Source organism: Sinocyclocheilus anshuiensis, unplaced genomic scaffold, assembly GCF_001515605.1.
Source record: "Sinocyclocheilus anshuiensis isolate Anshui unplaced genomic scaffold, SAMN03320099.WGS_v1.1 scaffold117, whole genome shotgun sequence".
Lineage (NCBI taxonomy): Eukaryota > Metazoa > Chordata > Actinopteri > Cypriniformes > Cyprinidae > Sinocyclocheilus > Sinocyclocheilus anshuiensis.
The window spans coordinates 2,481,834-2,505,400 of record NW_015536624.1 but is presented as its reverse complement, the minus strand read 5'-3'; the positions used below and the strand labels follow the sequence as shown (position 1 = coordinate 2,505,400).

Below are 23,567 nucleotides of genomic sequence, written 5' to 3'. Positions count from 1 at the left end.
ATATATATATATATTCAGTCTAAATAAATTACATTTAACCTAATAAATTATAATTAATAACAATTATTTAAACAACAATTAAAAGTAATAAATGCATAATCTGCAAACTTTTTAAAAAGTAATAGTCGTTTTATGTTATTAAAAAACATTAAATGTACAAGTGATGTATCTTTTTTTTTACATTTGCAAAATGTTCAGTACTTTAAAATTTGCTGCGTATTAGCTTTACATTTCGGAAATATTTTCGGAAATAGTGGAAGGTATGTATGTATGTGTGTGTATGTATGCATGTATTTATTTATAAATGTATTTATTTATTTATTTGTATTATCCCTGACAAAAAACAAAAACAACAAACAAACAAACAAACAAACAAACAAAAACAGGCTTTTAACTCTAGCTGAATGACGCGCGCTATTACGCATGTCCTCCCGCCTCCTCATTCACGCGCACGCGAAGTTTCAGCTGCAGTTTTGTTTTTCGGCCTGAAAGAGTGAGAGTCAAACCAGCAGCTGTGTTTGTGTGTCAGGTGTTTAAGCGGACGTGAATCACACACACTGCGGGATATCAGCTGTTTTTACAGCTCGACAGGTGAGTTAGCAACCAGTTTACAAGCTGTCAGGCCAATTCCGTCAAAAATACCTCACACCAAAAAACAATGAGGCGTGAAACTGTAGATTAGCCTAAACAAGCGTATATGAGCACCTAAAATGTTGTGAAGTCGTGTAAAAGTTCGTATTTTGCTACAGGAATGTATACGTAAGTGTTACGTAACAGGTTTATGTTTGTTATCAGATATCTGTCGCTTAATAGGTATTTGCGCTTATGTAGTTTCAAAGCAGCTTCTTTTGTCTATTGTTATTGTACATGTACTCATTTACTAGCTAATAAACTTGTGCTCTTGTCTTTTCCCTTTATCTTCTTACAGGCTTAATGAAGCTTTAGAGGAAGTAAATAGGGATAATATGTGTCCAACGACTAGTTACCAGTTAACGCAGGTGGTTTGACAACGTCCTGCCTTTAGAGATGCACTTTAATCACATTTTTGTTACATTGGCCAGTAATGCTAAATTGTAGCTTTTAACCAGAGTTCAACTTCTATGCTTCAGATAGAGAGTTAGTAGACAGGTTTATGTTGTTTCGAGGAGGAAGGTTTCCCATCAGCGGCTATTATGGCAAGTGTACTTGCATCAAAAATGGGTCTCAACTCCCTTCGGAGGAAACAAGCCAAAACCTTCAGTGTCACAGTTGTTACAATGGATGCAGACTTGGAGTTCAGCTGCAAGGTGAGTAGCAAGTGCTTTGTTTTTATGTGGTGAATTAACTTTAAACTGTCTCTGAATGCGTACATATCACCTTTACATTATTTTATGGGAGTAAACCTGTTGTAGCCTACAACCAAACCTGCGCTGGCAGTGATCAATGCTTCTCATCAGTAACCAGAGGGCATGTAAGCTTAACTTGGGGAAGGCACCAGACTGTCGACATTTTAACGTCCCCGCTCACTGTTGTTGTGCCCTTGAGCAAGTCACTCAGCCTGACCTATTTCTCCAGGGGTGCTGCGTCAAGACATCCCTGTCTCCTCGAGCTGCTTTAATGTTTGAACGGAGGCAGTTCAGTGGCCTTAAGGAATAGCTCTTCCAAAAATTGGAAATGGTGTCATTGTTTATTCCCCTCATGCCATTCCGATCCTGTATTCATTTTTTTTCCACAGTTAAACACACAATGAGTACAAGCTACAGCTTGCATGCAGCGAAAGTGGATGATGATTTATATTACCAAGCTACTTGAAAAGCCCTATAAAAGTGGTCCATGTGACTTGTGCACTGTATTCTAAGTCTTCTGACAAAGCGATATTTCAATTCAATAAATTCAAAAAGTTAACCCTGTAAAGCTTGACATATGAAATGGTAGTCAGAAATATCTGAAAAAAAGTCCTCATTGTTTTTTGACTGCCATATTTTATGGCTCATATGGTATGACATAGTGAGAGTACAGCAGACTACTTTAAAATGCCATATAAGGATCAGTTGTAAGTCTGTATATCTCAATAACAAAGCTCTGTAGTGCAGTGCAATACAATGATGATTGAGAGATGAACAAATAAACGTTCCTCAAAAGCCTGATGTATTAGGCAATATTTGATACTTCCATTTTAACTTGAGATTTTTATCAAAAGAAAAACAAAATCTGCCTAAACCTAAATTGCTTCAGTCAAGAAAGTGCTCATCTTGAAATATTACAAAAAATTATGTCTACTTTATGAAAAGGATTTTGCAACAAACTTAAATCACGACCTAAAAGAGGGTGTTTTTAGAATTATGCTAAAAGGCCTTTTACTTGGTAGAAGGGTTTGAACCATCAATCAGATGAAAGAAGGCATATAATAGAAATAGGTCTTTATAGGGTTAAAATGTCATTAAAATGAAAATGTTAACAGCACCTCGTGCTGTTAACAACACCGAAGTCATGGGTTCGATTCTCAGAGAACGCATGGACTGTTAAAATGTATACCTTGAATGCAGTGCGCAAGCTGCGATGGATAAAAGCATCTGCCTAATAAAAAAAATTGGAAATAAGAAAAATAAGAACAGTTAGAGTGCTTTCAGGTGAATATCAACAATATACAACAACTTAATTTGGTTCTATTCCTCAAACAAAGCTACTGCATGGCTTCAGAAGGATAAGAAATATAGTTATATGGACTGCTTTTATGGTCTTTTTTGTAACTTGGCAGTATAAATCACCATTCACTTTTTTGTGTGGAAAACAGAAGCTTGGACATTCTGCCTAACATCTCCTTTTTTTTTAGAATATTGAAGAAAAATTTTCCTTAAAAATAATCCCAAAATGTTTTCAAAAAAAGTGCTTGCGGGGAAAAGCTGAAACAAACATACAAATCTACAAAGCAAGCAGCATCCTGTATGGCAGTAATCATCATTCCCATGTATAAAGGGGTTTTGTACAAACTGTGAATCCGGTGGGAGTTCTGCAGGCATACAGATGACTCCTCTGTGGAGCTGCACTTCATTTGCACATAACATCCGCTGAGTTTCTTGAAGGAAAATGCCCTATTTTTACACAGAAACCATCTCAGGGAGTGCTGTTGAATTAAGGGAAAACAGATGGTGGTAAGAGAACGGTGTGACAGACAGGGACCATGAGTTAATGTCCCATGAGGCACGGTGGTCCCACTCCACCAGACCCTGTGTACTGCTCTGTGCCTGCCTGTCTGTTTGCCTGTCTCTCATTCTGTTTTGATCTTTCACACTCATTAACAGTTCCTATGGTAGTAACGAGGTTCTGAGGGATCATGGTTCTGTTGTTATATAATGTACCAATAAGGTGTCTCATGTACTACAAAGTGGTTTTGGATACAAAACTAAATGTATATTTAGAATTGAGGGAGCAAGTTGTAGCTGTTCTGGTTGGCATTTTTCTGAGACATTTCTTTTTTTTTTTTTTTTGTGATATTGTTCTTGATCTCCAATAAATATTAAAGCAATATTCCAGGTTCAAGCTCTTTCAACAGCATCTGCGACATACTGTCGATTACCATAAACAATATTTCTGATTTATCCTTCAGTTTGTAAAAATAATCAGATATTGTTTCAAGTAATGCACTTGCAATGGGAGTCCATAGCACATGAGATTCGGATAGTTTTAAAAACAGAAATATGCAGCTTTAACTTCGTTTTAAACTTACTCTTTTGAGCAAAAATGTTATTTGTGTGCATTGTATTACAGGTTTTATAAACTAAGGGGTCAGTTTTTTTTGTGGTAATTGACAGCATGCATGTATGAGATGCAGAGCTTACACAGTAACAGTTAACCCAGATATCCCTTTGCATCTGGACCATTTAAAACCATTGCATTTGATTTCAGCATCACAGATGATATTTTGGTGCATCTTCATATTTCCTAAACACCACTTGGTGGCAGCATGGATTTGTAAAACACAGCCCATTTCTCCCTCTGCAGTCGTTATGATTGTATTGCCTACCTTTGAAAGCTGATAATAGCCCATCACTAAAGTCATCTACAGGGCTTGCTAAACCACAATTCATGTTATTTTCAGAAGCCTTGGGTATATAGTGATAGATATTATTTCACAATGACAGAAAATGGTCCCTAAACTGTTATGAATAACATCACCAAGATTCTGAAACTAAAGGAAAAACCAATAAAGCCAGTTTTATTTATTTTAGCTCCTAAATGTTTTCTTAGCATGCTATTAACAGGGTTCCCACGTTTCTTGAAAGTACTTGAATTTCAGACATGTGGATTCAAGGCCTGGAAAGTACTTGAAAACAAACATAGGTCCTTGAAAGTGCTTGAATTAAATTTGAAATAAATTTTGTTTATGCAGGGATTAAAGTTTTCCATCGCTACGGCCTGGAAAGTACTTGAAAACAAACATAGGTCCTTGAAAGTGCTTGAACTAAATTCGAAATAAATTTTGTTTATGCAGGGATTAAAGTTTTCCGTCGCTACAACGGATTTCCGTCAATTGGGAAAAAAATTAGGGGAAAAGAAACATGTAGCGCATTGTTATTGTTGTTCTGCCAGCACACCAAAAATAATTCCCGGCCACGGCTGCAGCTTCTCAGTGACAACATCGTGACGCCGCTCGCATCATTCACAGTTGGGTTATTAGCAGAGAACACAGAGCAGGACTTGAATTTCGGCGCGGGATTGCAGCTATTAATTACAATTGTACTCATTCCCGCAGGTTCCGCGCGTATAACACGATGACAGATGACGGAACGTATCATTTGCATGTGCTTTTGAGCCTTGAGAACTCACTCGCGCGCGCTCATTTTCTGTGCGCCCACAGATCGCGATAAGGAGAGTGACATATTTTTATATTTTTTTTGCAGATTTGCACATGTACAAGGTTTAAAATGCTCATGAAATATTTTCAAAAAATACTGATGTTTTGAGCAGCTGCATCTTTGAGCTGCATTCCTAGGTCAAAAATGAAAAAATGGGATTTACAATAAAAAGTAATTTACAAAATATGTTAAGTACTGTAAGGTCTTTCATGACACTACATATGCTGGGGTGTGAATTTGATAGGTGCTTGATATAAAATAAATGGTGCTTTAAAAAGTCATTGAAAGTCCTTGAATCCGGTGTTCATGAAAGAGTGGGAACCCTGTATTAAAGTGAAAATGGACCTCAGAAGATGGTTGTTACAATGCACAGATTCCATACAGATTGTCACTTAAAATAAAGTATTTCATATATTTTCTTGTGCTTCAGTTTAAGCATTATCAGGTGCAAATTATTAGAAGTGCAGTGCATATTTTCTATTCAATATTAATATTAGAATATGAAATATTAGCTAAAATATTAGCGCTATAGGCTAAAATTTAGTGTAAGTCATCTCTGTGTGCTAAAGGTATTGCACATAGTATTGACTTCATCTAATCTTGTGCTGTGTAACGAGAAAGACAGTCTTGGCTCAGTCAATATAATCTGATTTGGGGTGATAGCCTGGGCTTCAATAGTGGATAAAGACAGGAATTTGACTTTGAGGTTACTGCTTTTGTACTTTCTTTCTTTCTTGTGCTGTTATGCTGTCAAGTTTTCAGTACTTCATTTTTTTTCCTTCCTAAAAAGCCACAGAACTTATATATTTAGGATAGTGAGTGAACACTTTTCTACACAGACACACCTAATTTCTCTGTAAATGTTTGCACCAGCTGACGGTCGTCCTTGAATGCAGCCGTCAGCTTTCTAGAGGGGAAGCATCAGCATATTTAATTGGTTGGACTCTGGATGGCAGCATATTGTCATATGTTCTCATACATAAACATTAGGCAAGATGAAACCGCACCTTCAAAAGCACCTGTCCCTGTTATGCTAATACAGTTTGCGGTGTTGATGATGTTTGCAATACTCTCTGGAAGTTGTCAGTACTTATAACACCAAGGTTCTGTCCTCTGTGTCATACAATTGAATTATTCAAGGTGACATATGTGGCAAGTATATTGCTCACAAGACAGTAGCATCTAGCTTAGCTGGGCCCAGATGATACCTAGTACACTTGAATCCTACAAACGACAAGGCTAATCGAGCACAGATGTCTACACAAGAGAATTATTCTCACAACATAAGTATTCTAATTGTTATTCTGCTTATATACTCCTGCAGATGGCAAATTCTGGTTTTTGATGTTATTAAATGGACTCTTCCATTATTGGGAAACAGTTCTGGGTAGTAACTGATTACATGTAATCCGGATGACCTAATCAGATTAAAAAAATTAAGTGCTTGTAGTTGTAATAAATTACATTAAGTTTTAAAATGCTTGTATTCAGATTACAGTTACTTTATGGATTACATTATTACATATTATTCACACATCATTTTGACGTAAAATATCTCCTTGAAGTCCCCCTGAGATTTTAAGTTTATATTTGAATAACTGAATTACACACTCACACATTTTAGTATTGAAGATTTTGTGTTCACATTTTTTGTTCAGTTCCTTCACAAACCCCAGTGCGAGAAACATTTAATGCACTTAATGTTGTTGAAAATAAAGAATTGAATATGTAATACTTTTGTATTTTTATATTAAAACTATGTGATAAACGAGTTAGGTCAAAAGTCTTCTAAAAGTTGTCAGAATAATCTAATAGAGAGAGATGTAATCTCATGTGATTTGCAATCTGTAACGGACTACAATTTGTAAGTAGTCTTCTCAGTGCTGTTGGAAAATAATTTGACCTTGTTGTCTGTCTAATTCATCAACCAATAAAATTAATGATAAAGATGCAGCCTTATGCAGGTGCTTTTGGTAGTAATAATGAATGTGTTGTTGCTGCTTTATTGATTCTGTTCAAGTATGCAGTATGCACAAGACAATTAAAGTCGTTTTAATGAGAAATACTCAACTGATATGCGTCTACAGTTCATCTCCAATTGAATATGGTAATTTATTTTTCCTGGCCTCCTGACAGTAGTCCTCCTGATAAAAGATGACCTGATATGTCTGAAAACGAGTGAATGCACTTGCTGACAGCAGTGACTTTGTAATAACGCTCAGATTCATTTCTCTGCCTTGTGTCCACATGGTCTGTGGAAATGAGGTTATTCAGGGAATGTCGCTGTTCATTATACTAGAGCTGTTCAGATTTGTGGTCAGTCTGAATTCGATTAGTCTGCCGCAATCCCTAGAGAGTTTTTAGGTTGTTTCCTTTAAGGGCCTCTTGAAATTAAAATTGGGGTTTTATTGTGTTCAGTCCATGTCTGTCTATATGTCCTGGCCCCAACTTCTCAAGGAACTATGACACAGACAGGAATTGATACTAAAAATAGTTTAAAATTCAGCCTATGTTGCAGAAAGCACATCTTCAAAGCTTCATGTTACTAACCTTTTCTGTAATCTTGTTTGGGCAGCTGAAGTGGAAAGGAAAGGATCTGTTTGAACTTGTGTGCCGGACACTGGGACTCAGGGAGACCTGGTTTTTTGGTCTGCGCTATGACGTCAAAGACACTGTGGCATGGCTCAAAATGGACAAGAAGGTAAAATGCTCATCTTAAACTTTCTTGCGCTTTCAAAGTAGTGTCAGTCTGATAAATGCTCGAGGAAATGATTTGGAAACATTATTCCTTTATCATGTATAAGCGATCAGTATATCATGATATTATAATTTACTTGATTTAGGCTTTTAAATAAGCTTTTTAAAATATTTTTGATAGATGATATTACATTGTATTGTGTAATGATATGCATTACCTTTCAAAAAAGGTCAGTAAGATGATTTTTAATACTTTTATTAAGCAAGGATGCATTCAATTGATCAAAAGTGATAATAAAGTGTTTTACATGATTGAAAACGTAAATTTCAGTTTCAAATAAATGCTGTTTTCAACTTTGTATCAAGACTTTTGGGGAAAAAAATGACCACAGTTTCCAGAAAAAAACTATTAAGCAGCCCAGCTGTTTTCAACTTTAATAATAAGAAATGTTTCTTGAGCACCAATTCAGCATATTAGAATGATTTCTGAAGAATCATGTGACACTGAAGCTGAAAATTTAGCTTTGCCATCACAGGAATAAATTACATTTTAAAATATATTTAAATTGTAATAATATTTCACAATATTACTGTTTTTACTGTATTTTGATCAACTAAATGCATCCTTGGTGAGCATAAAAGACTTATTTTAAAAACATTAAAAAATCTTAATGAGCCCAAACCTTTGAAAGGTAGTATAAATACAAACAGACTGTCATGAAAACCAAACTCATTACCCTCTCAAAAAACCATGGCATCATATTACCATGGCAATATGATGATATTGAAGGCTTGCACTTATTCATGTACCATGTTCTTTTCATGGTTCTTCAAAGAATGCTATAGTACTACTTTAGGACATGGTATTATCATTTTTATCATGTCCAACATTGTGGAAGTCTCTTGGTATTTTTATTTTTTTTAGTAATTTATTGTCAGTGGTATATAAAGTATACAAGGCACAGCACAACATTTGTCATGACTTATCTTTGTAATAGGTTTTGGATCATGATATGCCCAAAGAAGAGCCCATAGTGTTTCATTTCCTGGCCAAGTTTTACCCAGAGAATGTTGAAGATGAGCTGGTGCAAGACATAACACAGCACCTCTTCTTCCTGCAGGTGAGTCATTGGCTCAGGTGGGTTTAGCTGGACTACAGCTTAAATTAATTGGAATTTTTAATAGGAGGATAGAGAGAGGACAGGAAATGATGGAAAAAGAGGTGACTCAAACACACATGTGTGCATGGCTTCAGCAAAGTTCCTCGAATTAACATCCATTCTTAATCAAACACCCCAGAGCAGTTTTTCATAACCGAAATCATGCTGTTTATGTCCTGGGATTTAACTTGGTGACTTTTCCGAATTTCAAGATAGATGTCAGCTCGGCTGGCTTATCGTGGCTTTCTTTGTTATTCATCATTGTGTGTGTATATCAGTTTAGATGAAAATCAGTCTGCGTCAGGGATATTATAATGCACCTTATTGCAGAAGGGTCATAAAATCTTTTCCGTATGATTGTTTATGGGCAGATTCTAATTTTTGTTGCATTCATATATGCCTTTGTAAACAAAGATTTAAATTCAGTTGTCACTCCCAAAACTTGCAGTGTGTATGTGGCCCAGAATATTTAATTTAGTTTTTATATTTATTTTATTTTTAATTTGTCTCGTTAAATTTTAGTTTTCACATTATCATTTAGTTTATTTTAGTGTTGATTTAATATTTAATAGTCCAGTGCTATTGATATTTAGTGGTATTTTCATGTTTAATATGCATATGTTGTATATAGTTTTCTATAGGTATATTATATATATATATTCTGCAGGTATTTGTTATAATACATAATGTACTTAAGTTGGTTATGTTCATATTATGTATAGGCAGGGGCAATTCCAGGATTTTCATTTTAGGGGGGCTCAGCCCCCAATGAGGGTGTGTGTGTGTGTGTGTGTATGTATATATATATATATATATATTGAAAACTAAAATACATTTTTATTTTAGGTTAGTTTTGGAGTCATGAAAAAGTATTTTAGTTTAGTTTCAGTTTTTCCCAGTTATGATGAAACAGAGTTTTCATTTAGATGAATTTTTTTGGTTTTCCTTAACAATAATAACCTGTTAGTGATTAATTCTGCTAACTTTGTGTTGCAAGCTTAACTCCTAACCCCTTCACGCTCCAAAAGCAAGAGCAGAAAATCGATGCAAAGAAAATTTTTTGATATCTGCATAGTTTTGTACATAATTAATCTAGCTGGGCTGTAAGTATTGTTTGTACACAAGAGCAGGTGATGATGTGTCAGTGACCCAAACTTGGAAGCCATTTCATTTCAAAAGGCTTGGCTGCAGAATTGAGCTCTCCTATATTTGGTTTCTCGGTGCAGTTCTGTGTGAGAGAGGTTTGTGGGCTGTGCTGTCTGCGGGTTCAGTGCTCTCTTTCATTGTTTGGTGTGATTGTGTTCAGCCATGTGGAATCGTTGTGCTTCACATCAGGGCTCCGGTCTCTGATTCTATAAGCCCTGGGGAACACCTCCCACCTTAATACGGCTTCCTGCCAAGATTAATTTGGAGCGATCAGAAATCATTAAGCAATAACACATTATCAATCATTTCATTGAGCGAGCTGGTTGCTCGGCATGGGAGGTAAATAAGCACCTGTTTTGCATGCATTAACTTTCAGTACAGTTTTACCAACAATGTTGCGACAACATTTGTATCTAATGTTAAGTTATGTCAATTTGCCCTTCACTTTACAGTGCTTGTACCAATCCGGTAGATTTAATGCATTGTAAAGGGCACAAGATGAAGATATGAACATTCTCAGAGAACGTAAGTAGCTTATCTCCACCTCGTAATGGGAGGTAGACCCGCGCCGCTTCAGAATGGCAATGCACTCTGAAAACGAATGTAATGAATTCTCAAAAGATGCTAATGAATTCTGGGAAGAGATTGGAGAACGGTGAGTCTGTTCTCTCTTAGCCTCTGCCCTCTGCTCATATGTAGGCTTGGGATAGAGCCACGTGTTTGGATGTGCAGATCCTGTTTAAAAACGCTTGCCTGGATGGGCTCTTATCAGGAACGGCCACCCTTCCCAGACTGCGCTCTTAAAGTGCTGTCACATTTGTAAAGCAGATTGAAAAGACGACCGTAATAGCCAGAACCTTTTTGACCAGTTATTGACGCATTGCATGCTACTTTTGTGACAAAAAAACATTTTGTTTTCAGACTGATAGTCGGGTGACGGATAAAAGAGCAAGCATGATGATTTTTTTAATATTTGAAAGAGATGCCTGGGAAGCAAGTCTTAACAGGGGTTGTTTACCTGGAAATGAAAATTCTGTCATTATTTAGCCTACACATGTCGCTCCACTTTCTTGCATTCATGGAACACAAAAAAAAATAATTTTTTAAAGAATATCCTGACCACTCTCTTCAGTATAACAAAGGTGAATGGGGAGTGTGAAGATACAAAATGAAAAGAGTATAATAGAATAAAACGGCATAGAATGTTAGCCTTTATCACGATGACAGGGTTATGTGTATTATGCATGCTTTTACAAAATACCATAAGTGTCATAAAAGAAGTATACGTGACTCATGCTCTATATTCACAATCACACTGGTACACACTGGTATCCATAAGTACATTTTAGGGTCAGTGCGTTTTAAAAATTTTCTTTTTTTTTTTTAAGAATTTTTTGATGCTCAAGGCTGCATTTATTTGGTCAAAATACAGTAAAATATGTTATATTTTTAAATATTATCACAATTTAAAGTAACTACATTGTAACTAATAACTTGTCTTTTTAACATATTTTAAATGTAATTTTCAGCTGCCATAATTTCAGATTCTAATATGCTGATTTGCTGCTCAGAAACCATTTATTATTATGGTGAAAACAGTTGTGCTGTGTAATATTTTTTTTTTGTGGAAACCTTGATTAATTTTTTTTTTTTCAGGAATCTTTGAATAGAAAGTTCAAAAGAACAACATTTATTTGAAATAGAAAGTTTGTAAGATGCATTTAATGCATCCTTGCTGAATAATAGTGTGAATTTCTTAAAAAAAAAAAAAATCTTATGACCTCAAAATTTTAAAAGGTAGTCTGTTTATTATTGTAATGATTGAAGAAAGTCATGCAGACCTAAAACGTAATTTTTGAGCAAACTATTCATTTATCGATGAGTATTTGGTTGTTTTGTTATTGGTTTTTAATGAGTTTGACCTTGTGCTAATTGTAGCCCTGTCATTAAACTTTTTTTGGCTTCTATGTTCTCGTTATCATTAAATTAGATTCTTTTTCTTTTTGCCAAGCAGCTAATGGTCGGCACAGTGACCAGCCGTCTCCCGTGTGGTTGTGCTTTTAGCAACAGCTCATTTGGCAAGGCAGCGATATTTTACTCGTAATTTGGCACTGGTTCATTGTTAACAATTAAATACTAACCTTTCAGTGTGAACAAACATTTAAGCATTTATAAGTTGTGTACATAAACAACCTTTTGTTTTGTTAACCACTTCTTTTGTTCATAAAGGTCAGGGGTCTATCCCTCCATCCTTTATTAATTTTCTCTTTTGATGAAGCATGAAGTCAGGAATTCATTTGATGCTTTGATTCATTCATAAGTCTATCAATTAGTTGTTACAGTGCTTGCAAGGCAGCTGCATTGAAATTCTTTTTCTTTTTCTTTTTCCTTTTCTTTTCCACAGGTTTCTGGAATTAGTTCAGCTTGACTGCTTAACGTGCAGACTCCGTTCAAACATTTTGTAGCTAATACAGCCTTGAATTTGGCATTTTTATGTCTACATTTGATGTTTTTATTATTTTATTAACAGGTTAGCATCCATGCAACTTTTTAACCACGTTTCTTATTTACAACAGTATTTTATTATAGCTCAGATGCTGAAATCTTAAACCTACTGAAAACTTTATTATTTTGCTGGTTTGCAAGCATTGCTAAATCCAGGAAATGGAAGTCTAAGTTTTATTTATTCATGCTTGCATTATAAATCTAGATGATGGACACACAAATTACATTGTTACAAACAGATATGCAGTGATTTCTGCCAGACTTAGGAGTCTGCACTAGGAGCAGTCCTTTGCCAGGGCGCCTGTTTTCTCCCTACAGCCCCACTTGGAATTCAACTCAACAGCCCCGCAACAGTGAATGTGTAACCTGTGTGCCATCTGCTGCTTCTAGAGTTCTTAAAACTGACCCTGAAATATTCTGCCTTTGCTTTGTATTTGCAGCCATAAATGACGTCTGGGCTTTGCAGTCCATAGAGCTGAAAGGAGACAACCTCTGCCGGCTTACTAATGGATAGTCGTGACTAGGATAGCTAAAAAAACAACAACACGGTGTTGTTTGTTCTGTCTTTTCAGAAAATACCCAATAAAATATCTAGTTCTCTATAAAGCATTAAAATTCTGTAGACCCTGACTATAGATGTTTAACTAGTTAGAGATCTGTTTCTGACATTGTGGTTTGCATACTAAAACTACTGTACAGTAAGTAGCACGTCATAATTTTTATTTTGATATCAAAGACTACTTGGCCTTATGCTCTTTCTGTTTCCATGCAATAGTTAGCATCTAGCTAAATTTACCAATTTATTAGTATTATTTTAAATTTTATGCTTGGATGGATGCATAAATTGAAAATAACCTATGGTTTGCTGTATTTATTTATTTATTTATTATTTTTAAGGAAATTAATAATTTTATTCAAGTGATTAAACTGATAAAAAATGACAAATGCATTTTTAGTGTTACAATAGATTTCTATTTCAAATAAACTATTTTATTTTAAGCTTTGTATTCATCCAAAAATCCTGGAAAAAAACCAGTGTCAGTTTCGACAAAAATATGAAGCAGCACAACTGTGATCAAGATTGGTAATAAAATTAAATGTTTTTTAAGCATTAAATCAACATATTAGAATGATTTCTGAAGGTTCATATGACACTGAACACTGGAGTAATCAGCTTTGCCATCATTAAAAAAAAAAGTGTTTAACATGCTGTCTCTAATATTATCTTTTGCTAGTATTCAATTCAAGTTTATTTGTGTAGCGCTTTTCACATACAAAATCGTTGCAAAGCAACTTTACAGCAAATTAATTTTCTACAATATTTAGTGGTAGCTTATAAGTGGTGACTGTCAGTTAATGTACATATGGCAGAAATGTACGGAAAAATCAATTAAAGACGTAATCAATCGTAATCGTAGTAGTTAATAGTACTTATATATCTGGGCAAGTAACCAAAAGAATGCAAATTCAAACACTGAAGGAATGATCCTACCACCATTGTAACTACCACCATTGTGCCCTTTAGCAAGATCCAGGCGAATATCACTGTAATTTATCATGATGACATTGCATAAAATTCTTGGTAACACATTCCCCTAAATATGTAGCAATAATAATAATGAAATACTGTTAATCTTGCTCTCCTCTCTTCTGATATCCCGCAGGTGAAGACGAGTATTTTAGAGGAGGAGATATACTGTCCACCCGAGGCTTCAGTGCTATTAGCCTCTTATGCCATCCACGCTAAGGTCAGTGTTTTAACACATCTGTTTTTTAAACCCTTCTTTCTTTTATAGACACACAGAAAGGTGTCAGAGCTAAACCTTAACCTCCTATGGATGTCCTTCAAGGTCGGCATCTATCCCATTACACTCTTCCCACAGGAAGAAGCACATTTTATTAAGCAGGTGTCTGTTTGATTGACAGCTCAGGGGCAACAAGAAGATGCGATTTATCCAAAAGCCTTGGCTAACTGCACACAGCTCACCTTGTGCCAATTTAGGAATCGCGCTCTGTTTCTCTCTGACTCACGTCAGACACGGAGCAACACTAGATGGCTCTAAAAACTGGATGGGAGTCAGCTCAAGCTTTTGTTTGCTTTGTTAAAGAAATTTGTAAGCTTCACATGGCAAGGCAGTTTGTTTAGCTGGTGTTTGAGCCTTGTGCTGGTGTGCTAAAGTCATTTGATGGCTTCTCAAGGCTTTTTACAGCAGCTTTGGGAAACCAAAAGTATCTTGTATTGTCATTTTTGTTCATTCTGCCAAACGCTACTTGGTCCATTACTATGATTTCAATTGATGTGCAGTTACAGATATGCAATTATTTGGCTTTGAATGCAGCGTATCCACAAACATTTATCTGATTTACATATGTGTGTAGCTGCATGACAGATTTCTGTCTCCACCACCAGGTGCAGGTTTGGAGTTATTCTAAAAGACAGGAAGTTAAAGAAGGCATGAGGAAAGAGAACGAGGAGATATAAAGAGAGGAATAATCAAAAAAGAGGCATAGGCAGATATACACAAGTAAGAAATAAAACAGTGGCTGAGAAGGTCGCACAGAGAGGAGAGGCTGAATTTCTCCCTTATTGTGAAAACTTGTTCTTAATGCAGGAGCGAAGCTTTAGACAGCATCCATTCACACATACACTTTCAAATTGGGATGCTTTCACATGCCAGTCTCATCACAGCCGAGCAGCGTGAATCTGTCCGTAGAGCTCAAAACGACAAGCCAGCGTGACACTGATGAAGTATTATTGTCTTGCCTTTCTGCTTCTGCATATCTGCTTGTTCTTCAGTTCCTGCCAGCAGTCCACAATCTGTAATGATGTTTATTTTGGAATAGTGACATTCATATGCCTTGTCTTACAGGAGTATTCTCAGCTATTTTTATCTACTGCATCTGTGGTGTGGTGTTGATTACCACAGACAATTTCCTCAGTGTTTATAAACAAACATATAGACAGTAAATACATTTACGTCAATTTCAGACCATTTCAAAAGTATAACCATAACATTTAATTAATGTTTTTGCGTAAGACTGGTGTGATGTGTTATAGCCACTCTCTCATCTCTGATTTAAGACCGGCAAAAAAAAAAAAAGACAAAGAAAAGCTGTTTCAATTTGTATATTTGTGTGGGTACCAAAATTTTGAGTCCAGTAAGATATATTTTTTAAGAAAGGAATACTTTTTTTCACAAGCATGCATAAAATTGATCGAAAGTAGCAGTAAAGACTTTTACATTGTTACAAAATATTTCTATTTCAAATGAATGCTTTTCTTTTGAACTTCAGTTTCCACAAAAATACTGATAATAATAAACAAATCGGCCTATTAGAACAATTTCAGATGGATTATGTGAGACTGAAGAGTATGTAAGAGTAATGACTGTTGAATATTCAGGTTTGCCATCACTAGGGATGCACCGAATGTTCGGCAACCAAAATTATTAATTTATTTAATTTAATAAGCGAAAATACCGAATAAATTGTACCGAGCAATGACGTGACGCTATCAAATAGCAGCCAGCGTAGAGTGAGAGGCGCGCACTCTTTATAATGCAACAAACATGTCAGCAGTGTGGAAGCATTTAAACTGTCCGAGAAAGACGCAAAAATCATTACAAGCACCGACAGCGAGAGGCTGTTTAGTACTGCATCACATGTCTTCGATGAGAAGAAGAAGGGGTAATTGTTTACTTTATGATGATTGAAATCGCGAAATGGCCTTAAACAATTAGTAAATAAACTGCAGAACGTTATGTTTTCTAAAACACGTACGAATTGCATGTATTCTGACAGCGCTGCACGAACTCGCGGCGGATCTGCTTGTTAACCAGGGTTCAAAGTCCAAAGCGAAAATCTGCGCTGAAACAGTGTTAGTCATCAGTTGCTCAGTCACATTTTTATGAATTTTTACAAGGCATGTGACAATGCGATACGTGCAATGTACTCATAATGAGACTCATTTATAAATCTGCTGTCAACAAAAAGAAGCATTGAGGTCTTGTTCCTGCACGTTTCCGCCAAAATAAAAGTTGACAAAAAGCAAGAACTCCAACATTCATAAATGTTAGTATTGTAATTTTACTGTTGTTCTGTAAAATAAAATAAAAAGTAAGACAATAATTCTGATAATAATTACAACAGCTCTTTTAATACATTTATCATAACATACACACATGGTGTTCAAATTGGGATCTGTAATATTTTCTCTTTTAAAAGAAGTCTCTTCTGCTCAGCAAGGCTGCTTTTAATTTTACAGTAAAAAATGACATGCCTGATTCAAGAAGGGGGTCTGATCGCCCCAAAAATATTATTTTAGTAACTTATTAATTTTAAGTTAAATTGTGCTTTGTTGGTATAATGTCTGCTAGAATGTTAAAAAATGTTTACTGTTAAATATTTTAAAATTGTTGTTTTGTAATTGATTTTTTCTTAGAAAAACAAGACAAAACAGTAAAAAGCACATTTTGGCTATTTAATTTATGCAGTGGTGAAAATAATTGTCAAAATTGGATGGGGAAAAAACTTGAAAAACCGTGTTCGGCCTTCGTCCTTTGGCCCAGTGTTTCATTTTGTTTGGTTTCGGCTTCGGCCAAGAACTTTCGTTTCGGTGCATCCCTAGCCATCACAGAATTACATTTTAATTCATTAATACATTAATAAATGTTATAAATTGAAATTAAAATGTTTTACATTTTTAAATGGTAATATTTCATAATATTATTCTTTTTACCGTTTTGATCAAATAAATGCAGCCTTGGTGAGCATAATACACTTCTTTCAAAAACATTAAACATCTTACCAACCCAAAACATTTGAATGGTAGTGTAATTGTTTTTTTTTTTTAATATCTAATTTCTCTAAGGCATTCTGCATCATTCAAGTCCCATAGTCAATGTACAAACCAACCATTTTGCTGTTGCAACATCTGTGTAAAATGTGATCGTGCAATTATCTCTCTCAGCAGCACCTTTTTTACTCTCTACTTATCTTACCCATAATGCCTCTCATAAAAACTCACAGCTGTATTTCATCTTATTTTGATTTGTAAGCGCTTTTATGTTTTACGCAATGGCGTATTACTCAATTCACTTTAAGTGAGAGCAGGTGAATATAATGGCTGTTTCTTTATCCCCCCCCCTCAGTATTCATAATTGAGCTAATTTTGATTTCTCATCTTGTTTCTGCAGTATGGTGATTATGACCCTAATGTCCACAAGCCGGGCTTCCTGTCCCAAGAGGAGCTGCTACCAAAGAGAGTGAGTGTGATGTTGAGATGGGCGCTCCATGCTAATTATGCTGATTATGTTCGCAGGGCTCTGTAACGAGCCTGTAAGGCTTCAGCGGGCTTCCCGTAGGGCGTTAGATGTAGTGAAAGCTCTCGGCTGCAAGCATTCGCTCTCATGTCAGTAAGCACTGAGAAAGAGCGTTTGTTTACTCCACTGGCATTCAAAATCGTCTGAAGGATTTAAATAGTCCCACTTAATTAGAAAATGTCCTTCAGCTCTATTAGCCATTGTGTTAACTGTTTTTACGCTGTTTAACTCTTGGTTTGGTTGATCGTTCTGAAATCTGATTTCCATTCCGCCCCTGATGTACATTTTTATTTTGCTCAAAATATTTGTGAAATCAATATGTTTACCAAAATAAATACTAGCAGCAGCCGTTTAGCACCTTAGCTAAAGTGTCTCAGGAGAAGAAAAACTTTCACCACCAGTCCAGAACTCAACTCAACACTATCTGGCCCACAAATGTTGCAAATGATGCAAAGAATGTGAGCTATTTCTTAAAGGAAATATCTGTGGGGACCATTCATTATAAGAAATGCATTGTAATTATATGCCAAAAATATGGCATGTAGAATATATGTGATCCTGGAGCACAAAACCAGTCTCATGGATATCTTTGTAGCAATAGCCAAAAATACATTGTATGGGTCAAAATTATCCATTTTTCTTTTATGCCAAAAATCATTAGGATATTAAGTAAAGATCATGTTCCATGAAGATATTTTGTAAATTTCTTACCGTAAATATATAAACTTAATTTTTCATTAGTAATATGCATTGCTAAGAACTTCATTTGGACAACTTTAAAGGCGATTTTCTCAGTATTTTGATTTTTTTTGCACTCTTAGATTCCAGATTTTCAAACATTTGTATCTCAGCCAAATATTGTCCTATCCTAACAAAGCATACATCAATGGAAAGCTTATTTATTCAGATTTCAGATGATATATAAATCTCAATTTCAAAAAATGTACCCTTATGACTGGTTTTGTGGTCCAGGGTCACATATTTGATCAAAAATACAGTAAAAACGGTAATACTGTGAATTATTATTACAATTTAAAATAACTATTTCCAGTTTAATAGATTTTAAAATATAATTTATTCCTGTGATGGCAAAGCTGAATTTTTACTCCAGTCTTTAATATCACATGATCCTTCAGAAATTATTCTAATATATTGATTTGATGCTCAAGAAACATTGTTGTTATAATTATTATTAATGCTGGAAGCAGTTGTGCTGCTTAATATTTTCTGGAAATCGTGATGCTTTTTTCAGGATGCTTTGATGAATAGAAAGTTTAAAAGAATATCATTTATTTTAAGTATAATTTATTAATCATTATAATTTACAATAATGATGATTTTTTTTAAATAATTGTTATATGAGAAATGTTTTACTGTCACTTTTGATCAATTTAAGGCATCTTTACGGAACAAAAGTTTGTTTATTTCAAAAAAGTATTTTGAAATGGTAGTGTATGTCATGAACAGTTGTTCACGTCCCTTTTTTTTTTTTAGATGGAAAGCAGCTTTCATTCCACCAAAAAAAATGAATACTGATGTTAAACAGAGTCTGGTGCGCACCAAGAGCTCTGTTATGAAAATGCCCAGATGAGACAGTTAAAGACTTTATTCAAGTTGACGACTGGTCTTCATGTGTCTTTCTCTTTTGCAGGTTATTAATCTGTACCAGATGACTGCAGAGATGTGGGAGGAGAGAATCACGGTCTGCTATGCTGAGCACAGGGGCAGAACCAGGTATTGTACCCTCTAGTCTCAGTCCCAGACAGCTTGACAGCGTTTTTTTCCACATAACACATGTTGCACACAGAAATGGCAAACACCTTCTAAAATCAGTCTTCAATCAAGTGCAACAAACAAACTGTGCTGGATGCTTTACATGTTGGTCAGAATCAGCTGCAAAATTGACCAGACTTTGTTAATAGTCAACAGTCTGGCTCTGCAATGCTATAAACGCACAGTGTTGCACAAGTGTTGCTTCACTCTGTGTTATCTGCACTTTGGAAAGTCAAGACACTCACAAAATGGAAAAACTGGCCTGCTTCTTTATCCAAAACCGGGCATAACCTTGCTCAAAAAAAAGCCCAAATTGGTCTACTGTGATGATGAAACTGACTTCCTGCGTTGCTTCGGAGCCTATTTAGATGCATGTAGGGCACTTTCTTATTTCACACCTTCTCCTTACATGGGACAGCTCTCCAGTGTGTATTCATAAAACACACAAATACACAGTCTGCACATCTTTATCTTTGTCTTTTATACATACACCCAATTTGATATCACACCATAGCATTTTATAGCTTTTATTTTTTTCCTTGAAGTCCAGTGTTTGTCAAGGTTTTTTGTACTAAAGCAGTTGTAATATGGCTTCATGTGCCATTTTCAGTCCTCCAGGCCATTTAGCTATTGTATCTTTAGGACTTGTAAATATAATATAACTATGTAAATATATATTATGTAAATTACTTCTTTTATAATTGGCTAACTTTTTTCACATGTGAAATGAGTAACTTCTTTCATTCTTTTTAGAAAATTAGCAAATTGGAGGTATCAATTGATACATTTAAATTGAATTAATGATATGAAAAAAAAAATAATTTCTATACAGTTGTGTTTGCCCCCAAATAAAGATAATTCAAAGGCATTCGTTTACATTGCTGTGGGGTCGTTCACATAGAATGTGTTTATATATTTATTTTTATGTGTTATTTATTTATTATTGTTTTTTATAAATAAATTTTGTTTTACTATTTTTTTTTCATTTATTTGTTTTATTTCATTTGAGCTATTTCACTGTATTTTATTATTTTATTTTATTTGTTTTACATTTGTTTTTTTTTATTTTATTTATTGTTTTAATATCCTGTATTTTATTATTTTATTTTATTTGTTTTACATTTGTTTTTTTTTAATTTTATTTATTGTTTTAATATTGTATAATGTCCAAGGTGGTCTTATGGGACCCTTCACACAGAACATGTTCTTATATTTCATCTGTTTGTTTGTTTATTTTAAATGTTTATTTACTTATTATTTAAATTAGTTTATTATTTTAATATTTAAAAAAAATATACATTTATTCATTTATTAATTTTTTTTTTAATTCTATTTATTTATATTTATATTTTTATTTTCTATTTGTTTTCTATTTTATTTGTTAAATCATTTGGTTGTTGATAGATGTATAGATGTAGACTGATGTCTTTGGCTGGTTTTTAGATGGCATGTTTAAAAATAAGTTTTAAATGTAGATCAGCTTTGAAATACTGGCTGTTTCTGTAAGCACAGTTTGACAAGGCAAGCTGCATGCAGACTCACAAGAACATGAAGGTGGTACTAAAAATCTAGTTGTTTTTAGTATGATATTTTTAATTGGTGAGTTTATGGTGAGTATGTGTGTGTTTGTGTTCATTGCCACAATCAGTTACTGTAAGACATACTGTGTGACCTCTAGTTTCTGCACTCCAAGTTAGTCGAGTCTCATTAAAGTCCTGCGGTGGAATAGATTTTATTTTGTGTCTAATTTATTCTCTCTCTCCCTTTCTTCCCTTCTGTCTCCCTCCTTTCCTCCCTCCCACGTTTTTGTTTATTGTGTGATGCAGAGATGAAGCTGAGATGGAGTATTTAAAAATAGCTCAGGATCTGGAGATGTATGGGGTCAATTACTTTTCCATTAGGGTAAGAAATGCCTCTGCTACTGTACAGCAGTAACAGTCTGAGCTACAACTACGGACAGCAAAATGCTTTTATTATTGTATACCGTTATTATTTTATGTAATAATCAAACTTTGATTATTGGTGACCTAGTCACCTTTACCTTAAATCATCTCACACTTCCTTCGGTGTCCACCCTGCTTGAAACTTCATTATTTCTGCCTTTTTGTTTGAAATATTACTTTTGCCAGGGGTGTGACTTACGTTTCACTTAATAGCCATTGCAGTGTGGTCATGATAGTTAAATAAATTGGACTGAAGGTCTTTTTAATGTTTTTATTTTTCAAGAATAAAAAGGGAACCAGCTTACTGCTGGGTGTTGATGCTTTGGGCCTCCACATTTATGACCCGAGTAACAAACTAACGCCCAAAATCTCTTTTCCCTGGAATGAGATCAGAAACATCTCGTACAGTGATAAAGAGGTACTCATTTTATGAACAATTCATATTTTTACACAATCTGCTCTACACCAAGTGTAGTAATGTTGTTGGGGCACTCATTTCTGTCACTGTGTCTTCAGTTTGCCATTAAACCCTTGGATAAGAGGGCAGATGTCTTCAAATTCAACTCATCGAAGCTCAGAGTCAATAAACTGGTGAGTATTTTTATTTTTTTTGATGTGATGTAATGCAGTGATCAATTTCAATTTGAGCTAAACAAACCCACTGTGGTGTGATATGGTGGTTTAAGATCTGGGCTGTTTGCCAGAAGATTGTAGGTTTAATAAATCTTTATGCCATTAATCAAGAGATGCTGTAATTTGTTAGTTAAAGGTACCCAGAATTAAAAATTGTCCTCATTTACTCACCCTCATGTTGATCCAAACCAGTATGATTCTATGTATGCCGTGAAAAACAAAAATAGAAATTTAGCTGATTGTCTAGAGTGCTCTTCTCCAAAGAATGGCCATATAAATCCATCATAAAATGGACCTATAAAACCTATAACTAATATATATGTCATGGCATTTGTGAGACACGGACTGAAGTTTCAGTCATTAAAAAGTCATACAGGTATAGAACGACATGAGGATGAATGATTGACTAAATTTTCAGTTTTTGTGAAGGGCAAATAAGTTTTTGATGAAGCAATTTTCATGTGTTTGAAGATTCTTCAGCTGTGCATCGGGAACCATGATCTCTTCATGAGGAGACGCAGAGTTGATTCGCTGGAAGTCCAGCAGATGAAGATGCAGGCTAGAGAAGAGAAAGCTCGCAAACAGGTCAGGAATGATTTCGGATTAACAGCATCGGAGAGAGAGATTATTGTTTACGCTAAACAAATAAATGAAAACAAACTGTTTCTGGGCTCTGTTTTTCAATTAGATCTTGCCTTACAGGATCAAAGGAAAAGAAACACAAACAAAGTTGAAAAGAAATAATAAAAAAATGCAAGTAGAGAAATATATCAAAAATAATAAAGCAATAAAGATAAGAAGAGAACACAAAAAGAGAAAATAAATGTATAATAACTGATTTTTGTTTTCTCTGGCAATGTAGCCAAAATGTTCAATATAGTAGAAAACAAGCATTCATATATATTTTTCATAGCCGTGATGGTTCTTTATTAAGTGACACACACTGTATTGCCGTTCAGAAGTTTGGGGTTGGTACGTTTTTTTTTTATTTTTTTAGTGGGAGTCTCATGCTTACCAAGACAGAACTTATTTGATCAAAATGACAGTAAAAACAGTACAATTGTGTAGGCCTGTCACGATAACAACTTTTTGTTGTGCGATATATTGCCCCAGAAATAATTGCGATAAGCGATATTATTGTCATTTTAAAGACCATTTTATGCCACTGAATTAATAATCATAATGTAACAGCATAATAATGCAAGAAGGTCTACACACTTCCAAATTACAACAAACTTTTCATTTTTAAGAATATTTAGATCATGGAAATTAAGTATCAAAATATTAGATACCTTAAAAAACCTGAATAAATAGTAAATAAACATTTTCTAACAAAAAGTAGAAAAAAAGAATGCACAAAGAACTTGTATGGAGATTTTTCAATCTGCAGATTTTCCCTGACCTTCTTTTCTCTGGAAATTAGGGGTGCACACTATTGCTGAAAAACACAATCACTACTTAGCAGTCAGATGTCCGTATGCACAAAGGCACAGATCCCTAAACAAGAAACAAGACCATATCTGCAGATGAAACTTTTTTTGTAGAAGCATTTTT

At 34.8% G+C, this 23,567-nt stretch overlaps 1 protein-coding gene across 1 annotated transcript in view; it reads left to right on the top strand.

Annotated features, from left to right (window-relative positions):
* Window positions 1–419: 419 nt before the first annotated feature.
* The window catches only part of nf2a (NF2, moesin-ezrin-radixin like (MERLIN) tumor suppressor a), a 37,616-nt gene continuing 14,468 nt past the window's right edge, over window positions 420–23,567 (top strand). Inside the window, exons 1-12 of the mRNA XM_016507356.1 lie at window positions 420–591; window positions 929–998; window positions 1,110–1,286; window positions 7,411–7,536; window positions 8,531–8,653; window positions 14,008–14,091; window positions 17,539–17,607; window positions 19,316–19,398; window positions 21,264–21,339; window positions 21,664–21,798; window positions 21,897–21,971; window positions 22,485–22,598. Of these exons, the coding sequence (XP_016362842.1) occupies window positions 1,173–1,286; window positions 7,411–7,536; window positions 8,531–8,653; window positions 14,008–14,091; window positions 17,539–17,607; window positions 19,316–19,398; window positions 21,264–21,339; window positions 21,664–21,798; window positions 21,897–21,971; window positions 22,485–22,598 (999 nt within the window). The 5' untranslated portion in view covers window positions 420–591; window positions 929–998; window positions 1,110–1,172. The remainder of the gene's footprint in view (window positions 592–928; window positions 999–1,109; window positions 1,287–7,410; window positions 7,537–8,530; window positions 8,654–14,007; window positions 14,092–17,538; window positions 17,608–19,315; window positions 19,399–21,263; window positions 21,340–21,663; window positions 21,799–21,896; window positions 21,972–22,484; window positions 22,599–23,567) is intronic.